General features: G+C 31.9%; 1 protein-coding gene across 4 annotated transcripts in view; it reads left to right on the forward strand.

The window, feature by feature from the left end:
- EPC2 (enhancer of polycomb homolog 2) overlaps positions 1-20094 on the forward strand; it is a 160436-nt gene extending 140342 nt beyond the window's left edge. For all 4 annotated transcript variants that reach the window (XM_074302161.1, XM_074302162.1, XM_074302163.1 and 1 more), the window contains 6 exons: positions 977-1122; positions 1219-1562; positions 12424-12560; positions 13851-14010; positions 15947-16280; positions 18830-20094. In XM_074302161.1, the coding sequence (XP_074158262.1) occupies positions 977-1122; positions 1219-1562; positions 12424-12560; positions 13851-14010; positions 15947-16280; positions 18830-18902 (1194 nt within the window). In that variant the 3' untranslated portion in view covers positions 18903-20094. The remainder of the gene's footprint in view (positions 1-976; positions 1123-1218; positions 1563-12423; positions 12561-13850; positions 14011-15946; positions 16281-18829) is intronic.
- The last annotated feature ends 690 nt before the right edge of the window (positions 20095-20784 follow it).

Consider the following 20784-nt stretch of genomic DNA (forward strand, 5'->3'; position numbering starts at 1 on the left):
TCCTTTTAAAAATTTTGTAAAGATAACAGTTGGGGGTTGCTTATTGAGGTAGTCAGGACAATAACACACAAAAATTATTATTTTTTAAAAGGAACAAAAGGCAAGAATATAATAAGTGGTTAGTCTTTTTTCATGGTAGGAAATAAGAATCGAAATGCAATTGGTTGGATCATTGTTTTGAAGGTAAATGTATAAAATGCATAAATTTGACTAGTGACTACTTCAAGAACCATTTCTAATTATTTAGAAATTAAGTTCTTTTCTGTCTAATTTCCCTAAACTAACCCATCTATAATTTGGTAATAGCACTCCTCTCAAATTTAGACTTCAATATCAGGAATCCCTTAGTCTTTCAAAAATATGTACCTTGATAAACTGGAAGCTTTTAAAAAGTGAATTACTTATTTAATACTGTGAATTTCTTAATGTAAATTAGAAGCATTATATAATAACCAAGAAAGCCAGTGTGATTACCATTTTCATTAATTGAAATTTAGTGTATAGAATAAGGATGAGTGGTATGTATTGGGAAGTACACTGACAAATGGGAATTATTCCAATGTGAGGAACCTGAATGGTGAGTGAATTTGAGATCATTCAATTTAAAGATCCATGGAAGAGGATGAATGACTATGTTTTTATTGAAGAGATGATTTAAATGGGTGGGAAGGGAAGAGATATTTGAAGGTCTGTTTTGTGGAAAAGAAATTACATTTGTTTTCCGGGCCCAAGAAGTGAAAAGTAGAAAATCTGGCTAGAGATAAGAAAAAGCTTTCTAACAGAGTTGTCCAAAAACATTTAGAATAAATAGTCTTTTGTTTACATTTTAGTTAGTTGTTATAATGCTACTATATTTAGGGCTTTTTAAAATTAGGTGTTTTTTTGTTTTTTTGGCTTTTTTTTTTTTTTCCAACTGTTGAACTGTGCTTCTCATCTTAAATCTATAGGTTTCATTTATTTTTTCTTTTCTTTATAGCCTCGTTTGGACCAAACTAACCATTCAAATGACAATTCAGAACTGGCAGATTTGGATAAGTTGAGATATAGGCACTGCCTTACAACTCTTACTGTCCCAAGAAGATGTATAGGATTCGCAAGGAGGAGAATTGGCAGAGGTGGAAGGTAATTTATTTGTTTTCAATCTATTCAGGCAATGAAAAATAAGGGAAATTTTATAAGACTTTTGTAGTTAGTAACTAATCATATATTGTTTTTTAGGGTCATAATGGACCGGATATCTACAGAACATGACCCTGTCCTGAAACAACTAGACCCTGAAATGCTGAATGGTTTTTCAAGCTCTTCCCAAACTATAGACTTTTCTTCTAATTTCTCATGGACCAATGCTTCCAATAAACATTGTGAAAACAGACTGTCCCTTTCTGAAATACTAAGCAATATCAGATCATGTCGACTACAGTGTTTCCAGCCAAGGCTACTAAATTTACAGGACAGTGATAGTGAAGAATGTACCTCAAGGAAACCAGGGCAGACTGTGAACAATAAAAGAGTTTCTGCAGCATCTGTAGCTTTATTGAACACCAGCAAGAATGGCATATCAGGTAGGCTATCAATTTGTTAAGAATATGAGTTGTGGAGCCTGAAGCGTGTGCCTACAGTATTAGCCTAATTATTCTTGTTGAAGGAATACAAGCTCCAAACCAATATTTAAAATATTTCTTTGCTTATTTTTCTGTTTTCCTTTGTACCAAGAAAACTATTTCATAGTAAGTTACAGTTGTTGAATTCTTCTTATCTATGCTATTTTGATCCAAGTTTTTTCTTTGTCTCTCATTGTTCAAACTAGATAAAAAGTAAGCATATCGAGACCAATCATTTTAATTGTATAGAAGCTTGATTTTAAAGTGAATTGTGTTTTGAGTATGCTTACCTGGTATAGTAGCAGACTGTAGTGTTCAGGAAGGGATCCACTATTGGAGAACTGGCCATGGAGCCCTACATAGCTAGACACTTTTGACCTGTTTATTGGGGTTCAGTTAATTTTTTTTAAATCATACTATATTGCTTAAATTTGTAAGCAGAATGTAGCTCCTTGTGAGTAACATAGAAATCATATTTTAATTCCCCCAAAGTGCATGCTTTTTTGCCAAATCTGTAAAAGGTTGTAATTTTATTTGAACTCTCCTTTGACCTAGTTTTGAGTAGTATTTTTTGATTTTGAGAAGTTGCTCAGTTGTGTGCTCTTCAGTTTTATTTCAATATTCCTGCTATGTATATTGTAAATAACATGGTATCCAAAGACTATAAAAATGTAACTTGAATTTTGTTTCATCTGTAGATAACCTTTTCGTATAACATGTGTATGTGTAATTTATTAACATTCTTATGATATGTGCATTGTAAATAATGTATGATATCCAGAGATTATAGTAGTTGTGGCTTGGCTTATACTGTGGGAATACTCTGTTTCTGTGAAACATATATGTACCTGTATTTTTAAATTATTAACGTGGTGGTGCATTTTAGTATGCAAAATTATATTAAACTGCTTGAAATTGACTTTAATCATTTTAGCTTGAAATTTGATCTCAGTAGGATTCAATCATTTATCATTGAACTACTTACATTTAAAACTTGGTGTAGAAGTATTTCTTTTAAAATGTTCATGAAAAATTGGATTTCAGTAATTTAAAATAGGCATGTGATTCTTCACATTGTTTCCCTTCCAAGTGAATATAGGGGAAAATGACATTATGGTACATAAAGTCCATTAATTAATAAAGTTTATGGCCAGTCCAGCATTTTTTAAAATCCTCATCAATTTTTCTTGTCTCATCTAAGGTTTGAATAAATATTTAGTGAATGATAAATTTTTGAAGCTGAAATAGATACCCTTCACATTATAATTTAAGATTGTCTTTGGTTTGTACATTATTGTTTTAAAGTACCTAAGCATAGTAAGTAAGAGGGTGTGGTGTATTATTTTACATACAGGTCAAATCTACTTTCATTGAATTCCAAGGAATTTTAAAATTTTCACATTGCCTCAAATGGTGTTGCAATTTCACCATTAACAGAGCTTGAAAAGCTTTGGTTATACAAAAATATTTAATGTAATGGGATTTGACCAGTATTATAACTTGTTAATTTGTAAAGAAATTATACTCTACCAGGGAAATACTGCTTATTATTTTTTAGTGATACAATTTAATATGGGGACATACTTTTAATAGTTTTAACATTTATTAGCAATTTCTATTGCTAATAAATGTTAAACCTGCATAGCACTAAACTAGCAAATATTAAACATTTTCTATATGCCAATTAATGTTAGAATACATAGAAGAATAAGACAGGCTTCTTGGCATTGTAGAATTTATAGCCTACTTGAGAAGAATCCTGGTGAATGGAAGACAATCAAGGGTTCCTCTTTGAGAGAACTGGCTCAGGCTACTTTCCTCTTTTAATTTTTATAAATAACAGTGATGCAAAGTGGATTGAATGTTGTAAGATCAGTATGAAGTGTTTTTCTGTTATTTCAAAGGAAAAAAATGATTACTTGGGCTAGAGAAAAAAATAATTTTGCTTTAAAGTTCTAGGATATTATTATTTAATTGCATATCACCACAAATTGAGAATTATAAATGTTATGTGTATTTGTGTGCTTCTCAGGACACTTAAATTCAGACAACTTTCTCAGCAGTTAACATTTATTCAAATGAAAAAAAAAATGTGTCATAGAATAATAGAAGTTTTATCTTTCCTACTTGATAGAGCAAACATTCTTTTTCTTATAGACGATGTATATTTTATATTAAACATATTATGATTTTGTGTTTCCCTCAAGAACTATAAAGCTAAAGTAAATTATTATGATTGCATGATATGATGTAGAAAATTATATTTTTGTCAGGAGTTTCAAATATAATGCCTTTTCACCATTTACTTTTCAGTATAAGTTATTTTTCCCCTTAATACAAATTTGCCAGGTAAAACTTTGTACTTTGGAAAGTATTGGACTAGATGTAAGTTTTGGCTCAAGTACTTATTCTTCTCTAAGAATTAGTTCCCATAGCTCTAAAGTTATAATAATACTAGGCAGGAGAGACAGTCTTCCGAAGGTAGTGAAGCACTGCAATCATTCAGAAGACCTAAGTCTGAATGTCAGTGCTGACACTAATTGTGAACAGCAAATAGTTTAATTTTGGTGAGCTTCAGTGTCTTGATCTAGAAAATGTTATGTATACTTTCATTATATTCCTCATAGAATTATTGTGAAGAAAACATTTTATAAGCCTTAAAATAAGATACTACTAATTATTAATCACACATATAAAAGCATTGTATGTGTAGTATATATCAGTAAGGTACTGTAAATGTTCCTGCAATCAACTTTGTACATGATCATAGAATATTAGAGCTGGAGTGAAACTTAAAAGATCAACTAGTTCAACTCTTTCATTTTATAGGTCAAAAAACTGAGGGGAAATGACTTGTAATACAATGATTCAAAGACAAACAAAAGAAGATTTCAGGCTTCCTGGGTCTCATTCCCATGTTCTTTTCACATTATATAGTCTTTAGTAAGAGGATAGGTAGGCTTGTCCTTTTTATCTTTTTGACTTGTTTGGTTATGTTATGTCAAATTATGTATATTACTTTATGTTATGGTATTCAGAGAGTTCAATGATTCTTAAATTTTTTGTCCTGTTTCTGGCTTAGTTGTTTCAAGATACCTTACACATTCTTCTAGTTTTTCAGTCTTGACTTTTAATATTTTTTATTGCATAGAATCATTGACTTTCACTTGGTCTCTTCCAATTTTCAGAGAGTTTGATGTTTGGATGAGATTTTGTTTATCTGCCAAGTTTTAATTCTCCTTCCAATTCTCTCTTCCATAGCTCTCATTTCTTTTCTAATTTCTTTCTTCTAATGTTCTCACTTCATTTATAAAAAGTTTTAAAATTTTTAGAAATTCTAGTCGACATTGTGGCCAGGTTGTGTTTTAATTTGAGGCTTTATTTTAGGTGTTTTGTAGTCATGCTTTTCTAAGTTTCTGTCTTTGAACTTCCTTGTCACTAAAAGAGTGTTATGGCATTATTTTTTTTAAATGTAGAGTTCTTTATTTGTTTGCTCATTGTATCAGCTTAATTCCTGACTTCAGACTTTATGTGAGGCTAAACTTTGAGCACTTCTGAAAGGAAGGTCTGCATTGGTTTTATCATTGCTTTTTTGAGATATTGATTTGTGTTGTTCCAGGACTTCAGGGACAGCTCAGCTCAGGCTGGGGACCTGCAAGTCCCCAGTGTCCCTAAAGTGACAATATTTGCAAGTTTTTCATCTGTATTTGGATATAAACAATAATGAACTGCTTTTGCACTCATCCCCTATCAGCTAGTTAGGAAGCTCTGATTGTTCAGAGAGATTGATCAATCGCAAAATTTCTTTTGGTCTGGGATTCCTGCCCTGGTATGTCCTCTGTAGAATTCAGGCTGATCTAGAAAACTGGAAGGAACTGTGACTACATTCTGCTCCTAAAATCTGAGCCATGCAGTTGCTGCTTATATTTGAATTTCTGATCCACAGTTCAAGGCTCCTTACCTCATAATGACACTCTGGGCATAAATCCTATTTCCAATCTGCTCAGAATCTAACCCAAGTCTGCAGTAGTTTTTGACAAAGCTGCCAGATGATATTTATTCCTGTTGCAGGTTCTGGTATGGGTCTGGGATCTCACTTTGTACTTGATACACAGCTTTTTTCCATTTTTGCTGGAGTGTTCCATTCAGAGTGCTTCCAATCTCCAGTGCTCATAGATGTCTTTGTCTCCTCATACCAAACTGTGTTGCAAAAAAGACTTACTGTTTAAATGAAGTGGGGGAATGAAGAGCAAGGCAGAATTTTTATTACTAAGAACAACAATGTAGAGTCCTCAATGAACTAAACATTACATTTATTTTTGCCATGAAAAAGTACAAAATCAGTTTGTTTTCAAGTTCTCTTGCTCCAGTTACTTTTTATTATTAGTTAAATTTTGGTCTTTATAGCAGACAAATATTTTTTTTTTTTTTTTTTTTTTTAAGGAATTAGCAACCTTTATTGTGAATTGGCCTTCACATTAGCTCAGTAATTCTTTAGACCTTGCTCTTGACATTGAACCACAAAGTTTGGAACTGATCCATACAATGCAGAATTATTTATGACAGTAAAGAGGCACTCGTCCTTGTGATCCTATTCTAATGAAAAAATGCATTTTGTAAACATTCCATAGAGAACAGAAAACTGTTATCAGTTTGCATTGCTGTTGTTTTTTAGGAATAACTCCCAACTAATACAAATCAAATCATTCTATGATAGGAACAAGCCTGGTAAATCTAGAGGGAAAAAGGTCAGTGATTGGCATAATAGGATCATAGTTTTAAAAGTGAGAGGAACCTTAGCAATTATCTAATAATCTCATCCCCTTATTCTACAGATGAAGAAACTGAATCCGAGACAATTTGTATTCTATCTGCATTCATCCAGGCAACCTTTAGCATAGTTGGGATTCGAACCTAGATTTTCTGACTTCAGCACACTTTCTACTACACTTAACATTCATTACTCTTTCTCTCCCTATTATATCTGTTTTGACATTAGGAAAGTCGATATTGTATGATGATGTCTGTTATTAAATGGCTAAAACTTGAACTAAACCAAGAGTTCTTATTATGAGGTCCACAAATTTTTTTTGGGGGGTGGGGAGGAGAATAATTGTTCATGTCTGATTTATCACAATTCTGTAAACCATAATGTCTGTGGGATTTTCTTAGTAAAGATGCTGGATGGTTTACTATATTCTCCAGTGAATTAAGGCAAACAGAAGTTAAGTGGCTTGCCTGGGATCCGTCACACAGCTGTTAAGTTTTTGAAGACAGGTTTGAAGTCAGGTCTTCCTGACTACAGACCCTGTACTCTATCTGAGCCAACTAATTGCCCCTTTCAGTAACAGTATTTCATTGTAATTAGTTTCTTTTATATTTCCTTTTCCTTATATATTTTATTTTATGCATTTAAAAACATTGTTCTGAGAAGGATTCCATATGTTTCAACAGACTGCCAAAAGGGTCCATGACACAAAAAAGTTTTAAGAACAACTGGTCTAGACTGAGTTAGTTTAAAACTTGACTAAAGGAATCCAAAGTCCTTTTTTAGTGGAACATGTTTAGTCCCAGAGCCAAGTAAGTAGTATTTGCATTTAAACCAAGCTTAGTTTTGGAAATGCTTTTTTTGTTTTTATTTTGTTTTGTTTTAAATATATCATTCAGCTAGATGATGAGAGGTATCCAAGGTTTTGGAAAATGGACTTAGAATACCAGTTGACATTGGTAAATAAGAATAAAATGCAGCAAAAGGTAGTATACATTTAAGGTGGAAAACCTTCCTCCGATATTGATATATAAAAAGAAATTTTTATAGTCAGGGAAAAGGAATATTTCCTTACAGTTAAGTACTAGAAGAAGTTTCAAGGGAAGTTTAAAGTCACCCATCTCTAGGAGAATATGATCTTTTAAGGACAAATTTTCACATATAATAGCTAATTGTAGACTCTAAAAATATAAAGAAAATCTCCTCTCAGTTTTTTTTTTCCAGCATTTTAATTTCAAAATTTTAGGACAATCTATGGGACAAGTCATCCATTGAAAATTGAGGATTAAAAAGTTAGCAAGAAAATTATGAACAGAAGGTCTATCTTGAGTTTAGGGAAAATTATTTTAATTTCTTCAGTTAAAGTATAAAAAGTGTTTCCTTGAAGTTTTGCGAAAAAAAGAACTGGACTTAAAAATTAAATAGAATAAAATATTACATAATCTATAAATGGTTCAAAGAGGTACGGTGGTAATAGCCATTTATCAGCTTTGAATTATAATTTGAGTCGTGAAAGAAATCATAAGATCATAGAATTTTTGGAAGAGATTTTTTCCATGAAGTATGTAAATGTAGATTTTGAATACTGTTTCAAAAGTCAGCAGTAGCCTTCCAATATTAAATTAAGTCGATTGATCCATGCCATAAACTTGTATGGCAATGTGTTGTGTTTTGTTTTTTTCTTCATTTTGATTAGTATAGGGTCTGATATATTTAATAAGATTGTCATATCCTCAGTGCAATAATGTCCCAAGAAAATTCTTGGATATAGAGTGGAAAAAATATTTTCCATTTGAATTGGCAGTTTTTTGAATAAAAGCTGCTATTTATTATCTCGAGGTATAATTTTCCTTACAAAAATGGGTAATCATGAAGGTTGTTTAAAGTAGTTAGAAACAAAATAGATTTACTAAAAATACTAATAACTTACAAAAAAATTACTTTTAAAAAAATATGGAGAAAGAGGTGGTTCAAGAATTTCCTTGTTACTGTGATATCGCACTTAAGAAAGGCCTTAAATATAACTTGTATCACTTTTTTTTAGTTTCTCCCATAATCTCTCATTAGTTTCTCTTTATGTCATAGAGTGAAATTCATATAAATTTAAATTTTGACTCTTAATTTGAAACATACAAATGGTTTTCCTGTGGGTAATAAAAGAGAAATTGCTTTTGTTAGTAAAACTGCAGAGGAATAATATAAAACATGATAACATGATCAGGCAGCCAGCACCCAAATTTGAATATCTTTTTTTGTGTTTGTGTTTCTTCATAATCATTAGTGCCTTTATACTTTTCTCTTTAGAGCAGTAGTTAGTAATTCAGTTGCTGTGACTTCCATACAAATCCTAGTGAATTAGGGTTTTCATTCCTAAATACCTAATGAATGCTTCTGACTTTTATAGTAAGTTATGCCCAGAAGAATAAATCTGACTTAAAAAAAAATAGAAACATTATGGCAAGGCTAATAAATTTCCCTGGGGGAAAAAACTAACAAAAGAATATTCTTTGAAAAGAGCAGCCATGATCTTAAGACAGTTACCATTGGGATGTTGACTGATTAAAGAATTATCTTAGCAAGAGTTATCGTGCATGTGGAAAGAGCATTGGATTGGAACTTTGAATTTTCTGTTTATTACCCAAGCTTCCTTGGACAAGTCATTTTGTGACTTGCTAATTACTGTTTTTATCAATTAAAATACAAATAGGTCATCTTTTATATAGTATTTAAGATTCACAAAGAAGTTCTACATATTTTATTTGATCTTCCTCATAATCCTGTGGGATACAATGCTATTGTCCTTATTTAATAGATGAAGAACTGAAGTTCAAGGGTTAAGATGACTTGCTTAAGTATAACACAGATTTTGCCATAATAATTTAAAAGTGAAAGACAGCATGGTATAAAAGAATAGGGAAGGCTAGCCTCAAAGTTTAAAAGACCTCAGTATAAGTTCCACTTTTAATACAAACTGATTTTTATAACTAAGCAAATCACTTAACTTCTTAGCAGCCCAGGCAACATCCTAGACCATCAAGTGGAAGAATGATGCTGAAGTATATTAATAGAGAATTTTCTCATAGGAGGTCCTTATACAAATGAAATCCTTGAACTACCTCTTTCTCCACATTTTTTTAAAAGTAATTTTTTGTAAGTTATTAGTATTTTTTAGTAAAACATTACTTTTAGTAATAATATTTGGGAAAAGTTCTAATACAGTAACCCAAGGTAATATATACTTCAAAAAAGAGCCAGTTTTTGAATATAGAGAATCAGTGATCATTTGGGTAGAGGTTAGATTTTAGTTTTCTATCCTGTTTCTGAATTAGCTAAGTTTTACTACAATACTCCCATTTTTAGAAGATGGAAACAGAAAAAAAAAATTCTATTGATATCCTAATTTATCCCCCCCCTTTCTTAAAAAATCTATTAAAATGTAAATATTTAATTTACATTCCCATTTCCTACCTATGTTATTCAAGGTTCAAAGAAAATTTGCTATAATGTAGGGCAAACTATTCTTTCTCATTTAAAAAAAAATACATGCTTGACTGAGGGCCAGCTTATTAACCTATGACATATTAAAAGGGAGCAGTAGGAAAGAAACAAAAGGGAGGAGGTCAAAGAAGGAGTGAATGAGATAGAGAAGGAGAGATTTATCTTTTCTGGTTTTTTGTTTGTTTGTTTGTTTTGTTTTGTTTTTTTTTAGGGGTAGTTTTAAATTACATTTGTGGAAAGACCTAATAAGCATTGTATTTAGGGGAACACATATTGACACACTTATAAATGTATTTCTTGAAATTTTTATTCTATTTAGGTCTTGGTTTTCATATAAATTCATATTCTTTTTCACTTCAAAATTTTACTTTTTTTGTATCATATATACTTATCTGTTTTTTCAAACCTTTTCCCAAGTTCATGTACACTTGAAATTTCCATTTGATTTTGAAGGTTCTGGATTTTAAATTAAAGCCTTATTTTTGTTATAGTTATAAAGTTTTTGTTATTACTTGCATTTATTCAGAAAAGGATGATATGAAGAATTCATTTTGTTGATAGTTCATAAAGATGGCTTATGTGTTACATAGTGGGCATTAAATCTTTATAGTGAGTATTGTAATCTCAGATTGTTGAGTTTTTTAAAAATAGAAAATGTTGCTTGAAAGTTGTTTTCCCCATCATCTTTCAGTAAAAATTCTGTTGAGAATGTTCTAGAATAGCACTGTAGATTTCTAGAGATGTGGTAGTAACATAGAAGGATTCTATTGAATTTGAGTCTAAATTTCTTAAGTCTGCCCTTTAGAAATGGCATTGACCCATATCTGGAGACTATAAAACTCGAAGATTTTTTTAAAAAATCTTTTGGAAAAGATTGTTTTAAAGAACGTGGGAGTCAAGAACGCTTTGTGCTGCCATTGTTCATTTTCATAATAAATGGATTATGACACTGGTAAATATGGGAATGATTGGCAAAAGATTTAAGGTCTACTAGCCTAAGTAAGATTACTAGTAGCTAGTAATCCATATCTTGATTGTGATGATTATCACTTTTCATATATTATGATGTTTTGTCACTTATCTTTCCATTGATACCCCCACACACATGTCATTTTGTTAACTATAATGAAATATTCTTTTTCTTTATGTCTTTCCTGGTACTTCATATAGTTCTGTGTTCATAGTATTAGCAAATACTTATTTTGTGATTGCAAGTTAAAGACAGAATAAGAAAGAAGGAAGGAACGCAAAAAGGAAAAATGAAACAAAAATTTCAATGTGGTACATATGAAACATATTTTGATGGCTCTAGGTTGCATTTCTGAGAGAATGTGTGTGTGTGTGTGTGTGTGTGTGTGTGTGTGTGTGTGTGTATCTCTTTGTTTTAATTATCAGTGAATAGGCATTTAATATATACAATTTGAACATTTTCTTCCAGCAAAGTTTTGCTTAGTTTAAGTTTTCAGAAAGTAGTCCCTTAAACAAAATCTTTAGAATTTTATTTAAACTGAGTGTTGTTCATTTTTTATTTAAATCTAGTCTTTCTTATCTGTTTTGTAGCTTTGAGACGTTTGATCAAACAGTGGATTGGATTTTCACTTAAGAAAACACAAACATTCCAACATGTTTTTTGTATGAATTATTGATTTAGATCTGATTTCTTTTAGTCATTGAACTTGTGAATGTGATAGCCTTGACATCCAAATGTTTTGTCAATAAATGCTATCTATTTTCTGTTAGTATTTATGAAACTGAATTTTCACCATTCTTTTTATATTGCTTTGTTTTTATCACCAAAGGTATAATTTATTCATTGTTTCATTTTTCTTGGTTAAACTGAGAGTTTAGAATGGCATTATGGAGTTGTGGATATAGTCTTTCTAATCCATATTAGAAAATACTTAAGTTAAAATCCAACTTCTGATACATGCTGAATTTGGAGCACGGGTTATTTGTTTCTTTAAATATTTTTGGCAAATCTCAAAAAAACTCTAAGGTTATGATCTGCCTGGATTTTTAGAGTTTCTGCACAGGAAGATCACCACAGTGATGAAATAATAGCTCTTGACCTAAAGCGGGGAGGGAAGGGAAGAGGAGCATGGAGGAGCATGTTGGTTTTATTGGATACTAAAAATATATCAAGTTATTTACAGAATATAGAATTAACCACTAACCTCAAAAGGTAAAAATTACTTAATAGAGGTATAATTCAGTAACCATTTAGCAAGCACCTGCTTGATGAAGTGATAGTCACTGGGGGTGATACAAAGAAGAATACAACACTATTCCTGGAATGCCCTCATGGAGTTTGCAGTCTAGTAGTGATGAAACAGTAAGTATAATTACATCTAGGAAGCTTATTACTAAACTTCATTACAGCCCTCAAGTAAGATTCGTTTTTAGTTATGTTTTTTATGTATGTTTATTATAAATCTCATTATAAAGGTTTAATATCATTTCACCTTTTTTATTCTGATTTATGATTATTTTATAGTAATGTTTTTTAAATTACTTTTTATGGTATACTTATTTCTGAAATTAATGTCTTTTACACAGTAACGGGGGGTATCACAGAGGAGCAGTTTCAGACACATCAACAGCAATTAGTTCAAATGCAAAGGCAGCAACTTGCTCAGCTTCAGCAGAAACAGCATTCTCAGCATTCCTCACAACAGACACATCCAAAAGCACAGGTAAATCATTCTAAGACACTTCTTTCTTGCCTAATTTTTTACTTCTGTTTAGCACAAAGATTATCTTGATACTTCTGCTCTAGGTTTAGAGGGATGAATGAATTTCCTTTCAACTAATATGTTTGTTTTTAAGAAGTAAATTTCCTTAACTTATTCTTGAAATTTAGAATGTTTCAATGAGCCAGATAATTTTTTTTAATGCTTTCTTGATGAGGGAAAAAACCAACAACAAAATTCAAATTAAGAATAAATTCCAAAGATGTTAGGCTAGAGTATAATTGGAAATATTTATCCCAAAATAGAACTTTTCTGATATATTTTATTATTTTCTTAATAATTATTTAAACAGCCATTAAATTGTCATGTTCATTTTAAATGAAAGATCATTATGTCTTAATTCAGTAATTCCAAAGGAATAATTCCAATCAATCACTTCACTCTGTGATTTGCTGTCTTCCTGTCTGTCATTATACCTTCCATAGAGGACTGAGGAGAGCTTTGCAAAAATAATCTCCTGTTGCCAGAAATTAGGGTTTTTTAGTAAATCCTCGACAGAACTATAAATGTCTAATGGGGGGAAAAATAAGAATACTGGAACTTTTTTTTTTTTTTTAATGCCCCAAATTTGAAATCAGTGTAATGTTCAAAGTAAATAATACATATGAGTTTTATTAACTTTTACTTATTATCTGTATATTGAAATAAAATTGATCATATTTCATCTTTAGTTTATCATTACTTTGGTCCACATTCCAAGATAATTGTGCAAATTAATTTATGAACTTTGGCCAACAGTGAAATTAAAATGACTATAATGTATTCCTAAATATCTGAGTCTAAGCCTCTTTCAGCTGTATACTATCATGATCTTGGATCCATATCTTATGGTAAACAAATCTGCTAGCATCTACCAATATTGATGCTGACTGTGGTTTTTGGACAGGGACAATATTTCTACCTTATCCGGAGGAATTCTATATCTAAACTGAAAGGGACCTCACAAGCCACTTCCTTCTCCTTGGGAAAACTTGGTTTCAAGGAGGGTAAATGATATAACTAAGGTCACACAGATAGTACGTATCATGGGGAATTGGAATTTGAACCTAGGTCCTTGGTTCCAGAACAAAAGCTTTTTCCACTTTATGGGCTGCTTCTTCTAGATGTTTTCATTTGTGTTTCTGAAATGGTTCCAAAGAGAAAGGCAGCAATCTTTTAGGGCCATCCCATTCTTCAGTGTGCTTTGGAAGTCACAAATAGAGAATTAAGAATTTAACTTTGTTCATTTTGTAGGGCTCAAGCACCTCTGACTGTATGTCTAAAACACTTGACTCAGCCAGCGCCCACTTTGCTGCATCTGCAGTGGTCAGTGCACCAGTTCCAACTCGCAGTGAGGTGACCAAGGAACAGAGCACTAGCCACAGTAATATAAATGGTGTTGTCCAGCCTTCAGGTAAGGCTGACATTTCAAGTGGTTTTGACTGGAGGAACTGAAGGGCATAGATCCAGAGTTCAGACACAGAGAGGAGAAATGACTTGCCAAAGTAAAGTTGCACACCTGGAATTCCAACTTAGATCTTGTGATTCTATACATTGACTACTGTATCACACTGCCAGTCATGTTATCCAAAAAAGTTAGGTTTTGGTTTCCTTTTTGTTAGCATCCTGTGACATTTATGGCAATAGAATGGAAAAGATTATAAAATTAATATTTTATTCATGTAGAAAAATTTTAAAATGCCATAGCTGTATAATTTATAATTTTTCCACTTTTATCTATGTGATAATTAATGATCAACAATTGATTAGTGTTCAAAAATTAGCTGAAAGATTTAATACAAATTAAAATGTTATGCTTTTCTGCCTCTTAGTAACGTGAGGAGTTTAATTTACCAATCAAGGGAAAACTTAACCCCAAAATTGAAATACTGCAAGTGGGTATTTTCGGGGCTTAGATTTATATCTGGGGGAGGGAGATAATGGGATAGAGAAAAATGTCAGTGGTTCAGTATTTTACATGAAAAGAAAGAAAAGCTCAGATTGAACCTAATATTTTCTATACTTATTCTTGCTGTTATTCATTCCTCCTCCTGGTTTCTTAGGACAGTCTTACCAACATTTAGTTAATCTGTTGTGCTTCTATGTCATCATCAACACATTATGCTTCAGATAATAAATGACTATTGTCATCAGCCACAATTGAAAAGAGAGATTTAGAGAGGTGAAATCAGTGCTAAACTTCCAATCTTTGAAAACATAAATAGCTGTATATACAGTGACTCACTCTTCACCCTGATCAGTATTGATATGAATTCCTGACTGTTTTCCCCATCTGCCATGGCTCTTCAGAGACAACAATTTTTATATCCATTACCCTTTAATATTCTGCCCACCTGCTAGGACACCAAAATTTTTTCATGTTTCTTTGATGGAATTCTTTCTTCCAGATTATATATCCATATTGATACCTATGTCAGAGTTTCCACAAATGGTAGTAAAATGCAAAGTGACATTTTTACCTACTTCAACCTCCAAAATATACTCTTGACTTCTAGAACTTACATACCACATTATGTTCTTCCTGCTCTAATTTGCTAAAATACTGAAGATAACTGGAAACTGTCTTTCTTGTTCCCCTTCAATGAGTTTTAGATTTGTAGGAGGTCAGTGCTTGGATGTTTATTTACTTTAGAAGTAACAGAAATGAAGAGTAATAATGAATTCCCATTGAGATCAAATGTGGACATAAACAGTTTGATAATTAAAAACATTTTGTCAACCTGCTTAAGTTAGAACAGTTGGTTACAAAGGTCATTTGGAAGGTGGTGGGTGGCAATACTTTTTTAGTGGGAGTAATTTTGGGTAAGCTTACAGTAGTTAAGAATGATGTGGTAAGATGACTTGGCAAGGATTTAGGTAAGCTAGTACCAGTGCATGAAAGGAATATGACTTAAAACACAGCATTTAGGGGGCAGGCTAATGTCTTATTTTTGTTTTTTATTTAAACTTAGATGTTTGTTCATTGAATATGGCTAAATTTATCCTTCCTGTTTTTGCCAAAATCCATAAAATGGGAGGTACATTGCTTCATCCAATTATAGTTGCCTGTTGTCAACAGAATATGAACATCCCACAATAATCTATTTCCCTTTTTGTATGCTCCTTTTAATGAAAATGAAAATATGGTAAAATTCTAGTGTGCTTAGTTTTTGGAGCCTCATTTTAGAAATGATAAAATTTTGGAAAAAAGTTCACATTTTCATTAATAAAAACATTTTTTTCAATCTTAGTAAAATATTACTATCATAGATATTTGTTTTACTATAGTTTTAAATAATTCTATTCCCATTTTCACCAGATGACTTTTTTTTTTTTCTTTCCTTTCCTAGGAACCTCTAAAACTCTGTACTCCACCAATATGGCTTTATCATCCAGCCCAGGGATTTCAACTGTACAACTTGTAAGGACAGTTGGTCACACCACCACAAACCACTTAATCCCAGCATTGTGCACAAGCAGCCCTCAGACACTTCCCATGAACAATTCCTGCCTGACAAATGCAGTGCACCTCAACAATGTCAGTGTTGTTTCTCCAGTCAATGTGCATATCAATACAAGGACTTCAGCACCATCGCCAACAGCCTTAAAACTTGCCACAGTTGCTGCCAGTATGGACAGAGTGCCAAAGGTGACTCCTAGCAGTGCCATCAGCAGCATAGCAAGGTGTGTGTCAATTCCTAGAATAGAATAAAATCCCAGAGTTATAAGGGGTCTTATAAAAATTTATATTCTAACCTCATTATACAAATAAAGAAAATGAGTGCAGAAAAGTTAAGTGACATATATAAGAACATTTAGCCTGTAAGTTGCAGAGTCATAGTCAAAAAAAGTAACCAGGTTTCCTGGTTCTTGGTTCATTGTTCTTTCCAATATATATTATGTTGATTTAAATAGAAAAGACAAATGAAGATGCTTGCTGACTGCTTTTAACTTATTTAAAACAAATGAGTTCTGCAGTTTTTAAACTCCGGAGATATGATCAGAATAGCAAATACATATCTGTATTCAAGATATCTATAATTATAGAAAATAAGTAATTCTTCTCTATTCTTCTCACATCATCAGATGTCTTTCTCCATTATCTCTTTCACCCTTAACATGAAGAAGTATCCAGGTTTAATATTTTGCATGACCTATGATCCCGTCCTTTCTTATCCAGAAAATTCACTCCAATCATTGATGTCTCTTTGTCTTCTGTTGGCTCCATTCCTGTACCTACAAATGCACCCATGTCGCCACAATCCTTAAAAAGAAACAAACAAAGAAACCCCAGTATCCCACTGCCTGTCATTCTTTATTTCTCCACTTTAATTGGGCAAACATGAGAAAGCCATCTACATTAGGTCTTTTCACTTCCTCTTTTCTCAAATCCCTCTAAGTCCTCTTGAGTCAGGCTTCCAGTCTCATCAGTGAATGGAAACTGCTCTCTAAAGTTACTAAAGATCTCTTAATTGCCACAACTATGACATTGTCTTATAGTTTATCCTTCTCTATCTCTTTGTAGCATCAGATATTTGACTATTCTCTTTTTATTAATCTCTGATTTCTGGATTTTAGAGCACCTCACTTTTTGGTCTCTTTCCTGATTTCTCACTTATTTTCTTCAATATCATCATCCCAAGACTCTGTTCTCAAATCTCTGTCCCTCTCCTTCTCTTTTCCCTTTCCCTTATCAGCTTCTGTGGGTTCATATATCACCATTATGCAGATAGCTCTATGTATCTAACTAGTCTTTTAAATCATGAGTCCTGATTCACTAGTCCTAAATCACAAATTGCATGTTGAACATTTCTATTTGGCTGCCCTGTGGGCATTTCAAACTTAATATATCTAAAATTGAGTTCCTTATCTTTTCTCCTAAACCCTTTCTACTTCTGAATTTCTATATTTATATAGACCGCACTATCTTACAGTCAACCAAGTTTATAACTTTAGAATAATTTTGTATCCTTCACCTCCCTCACTCCACATTTTAGTTAATCTTGTCCTCTTATTTCCCCTTTCCCTCCCTCTTTCTCGCTGTCTTACTACTTCTTCCTCTCTCTCCTTTTTTCCCCCTCTTCCTTACCCTTCCCATCTAATGTGTAGTCAACAAAGTAATATTCCTAAAGCATTAGTCTTACCATCCTAGGATTAAATGTACACTCCTGTATTTTGCATTTAAAGCCCATCATACTTTAGTTCTGGCTTCCTTTTCTAGCTTATTAGATATATTTTCTTAAATTTTTTCCTTTGGCCTAACAAATTGCCTTTATTGTCATTCCTTTCTCCATCTTTCATCTCTTTTCCTTCATCTCTTTTCCTTTGTATAAGCTGATCTCCAAATGCACTCCTCATTTCCATCATTCCCTCATCTTCTTAAAAACTCAGCTTAAATTCTAATTCCCGTATGAGGCCTAACCTGATTTACACAGCTGCTTTTGCAAACTCCCCCTACCCCTCTGCAATTTCTTCATATTTATTTTGAATATATTTTTTATATTTGTTTATGTACACATGTTGTTTTCTCAGCATTTGACACAGTACTTGGCATTGTCTTAATATTAGCATTGTATAATAGGTATTTAAAACAGTTTTTTTGATTAATTGATTTTTACTATAGAATAAGTTTTCAGTTTTTTTATATGTCTCTTAAAAATACACAATTTCTTTAAAAGCAGTGATGAGAGCGTAATTCTTTTTCCCTCAGCAACTTTTGCATATAGCATCCACTCATTAAATGTTTGTTAAATTGATGAATGAGAAAGTTTTGATGACAGCCAAGTAGTTAGACAAGGATATTATATTTAATAGATTGATAAGCATATAGTCATACCTACTAATTTTAAAAAGACATTAAATAAAACTATGTATCACTTTATAATATTTCTGGGATATATCTTAATCATAGAATTTCTTTCAGAAGATCTTTTGATTCCTTTTTTGTTACACATTGAAATTGTTCATTTTATCATTTCTATCAATATTTCTTTACAAATATGGAAGGGTTGGCCAAAGATACTATTTGAATGAAGTAAAGAATACAGTCAGATTTTGAGCAGAATAAAGGGATTTCTTCAATAAAAAAGAGCTATACTTTTCTTTGTTACCATCTAGTTGTCAGTTCTTGATTTTGATGTGCTTATATAAATATTTTTTGGGACATAAGCAATGTTGACGTTATATTTAAAATACTAATATTTATATTATTATTATTGTTATTATTGTTTCAGAGAGAACCATGAACCAGAAAGATTGGGTTTAAATGGAATAGCAGAAACAACAGTAGCTATGGAAGTGACATAACCTCCAACTGGTAGCGCTGACCTGTGCTGATGGTGTGTAGTCATTTCTTTTCCAACTGAATGCAAAATACAATGCTCTGTGGATCACAGAGAGCTAAAATGGACCTATTGAACTATCAATATATCGAATCTTAAATCGATATATAATGTACATTTTGTAAAATTGGGAAAATCACTACCTTGTAAAATAGTTTATTTGTATCATCAATATTATTTCTGTTACTTGAATAGTAGATATTCATCATCATGCTTTTGCACTTGAATTTGCAACTGAATGGATTTAAAAATAATTCTTTAATGGGATCATGAGCATGAAATGAGATCCTGCATCACTTGTTTTAACTATTTATTTTGCCATGTTTACATTTTGTATCTTGTACAAATAAATCAAACTTTGTGTCTAAAAAGTTAAAGATTCATAGCTAGGAAATGAAATTCTTGTAATTTTTTTCTAAAGGAACTGTAAAGTTTTCACTTGGTTCATTTTGTTTCACAATTTGACTAGATGGACTTTTTGGTAAATACTTTAGTGGCATTTCACTGTCAAATATGAAGTTCAAGGCAAAATAGTATTTTCTATTACTGTGCAGGGGAAAGGGATGGATCGATACATGCAAATTTAATGTAGTAACTCACTTTTCCATATATTTTGAATGTATATTTCTATTTATAATACCAGTTTATAAAAAATAATTACACAGAAAAAAACTGACTAGGAAAAATTATGCATCTGGCACATATAAACTGTGCAGATAAGAAAATTTTTCAACTGATTACATTTTATCTGAAGACTACATATTTTAACGGCTTTAAAACTGTAACACACCACATAAAGAATATTTTACCAGGTATGTATTGCATTATATCATTGCAATAATTATTGGATGTCTAGATATCGAGCCATCCCAGGTGGTGGGAGGGGGGAGGGTTGTGGCAAGATTGTCTTTTCAATTTCGGAGAATTTTCCTGTGGCTACAAGGCAAGTAACGGGTTGGAAAAAGTCTGACTGTAAGCGTTGGACACCTTCGTAGTGTAGTGTTTTAGTGACTTTTTTTATACGGTTCTTGTAAATTAGATATGTGTAGTGGTGTTTCAGAATGTTTGTTTATGCACTAGTTCAGACAACTTTCCCTGTTACTTGTTCTTGATAAGTGAAAACTGCAGGGAAATAAAAATACATATCAAAACATGAACATGTTGCATATGTTTATTTCAAAATTAAACAGTATAAATGGAAATTTAAGAAAGATAATAGCACTTAGCAGCACTTTTCATTTTCACAGTGCTTTTCAAGCATTAACAAAGAAAATTATAATAAGCCTATCACCAGGCATTATGGTTTTCCTGATACAATATCAATATAAGCTACCTTTGAGATGGAAAGATCTTAAATATTTTACAGAATGTAATTAATTTGCAGTATAATAGAAATTGGAAGTCACAAATGAGCCTCTTTATGAATAAAAGTTTAGTGTAGAGTTATTTTATAAGGGTTTTGTCACACATGAGAGGGGAATATAACTACTTTTAATGAGAAATGATGGAAACTACATTTTAAACTTACATCAATGATTTTATACTTCACAGTTTTATCGGCAGTCCTGGAAGTTGTGAATGGTTGTGTCAGTTGAATTTATGGGCCAAGATTTTAGAACAGCAGATGAAATTTCTGTTGAGAGTAATTTTAATTGGGTCCTAAATTTGTATAACTATTTATGGACAAAAATAGAGAAAAAAATAAATTGAATTTCGTCCATCAATGTGACCTGATAAGATCCATACTCTTTTCTGCCACACATAATTTTTTGAGTTCTGGTTGCTGATTTCATAAAGGAAACAACTTTGGTTTGGTATGTCCTCTGAATAACTCCTGCTTTCTGTGG

This window comes from Sminthopsis crassicaudata, chromosome 3 (assembly GCF_048593235.1).
Source record: "Sminthopsis crassicaudata isolate SCR6 chromosome 3, ASM4859323v1, whole genome shotgun sequence".
NCBI lineage: Eukaryota > Metazoa > Chordata > Mammalia > Dasyuromorphia > Dasyuridae > Sminthopsis > Sminthopsis crassicaudata.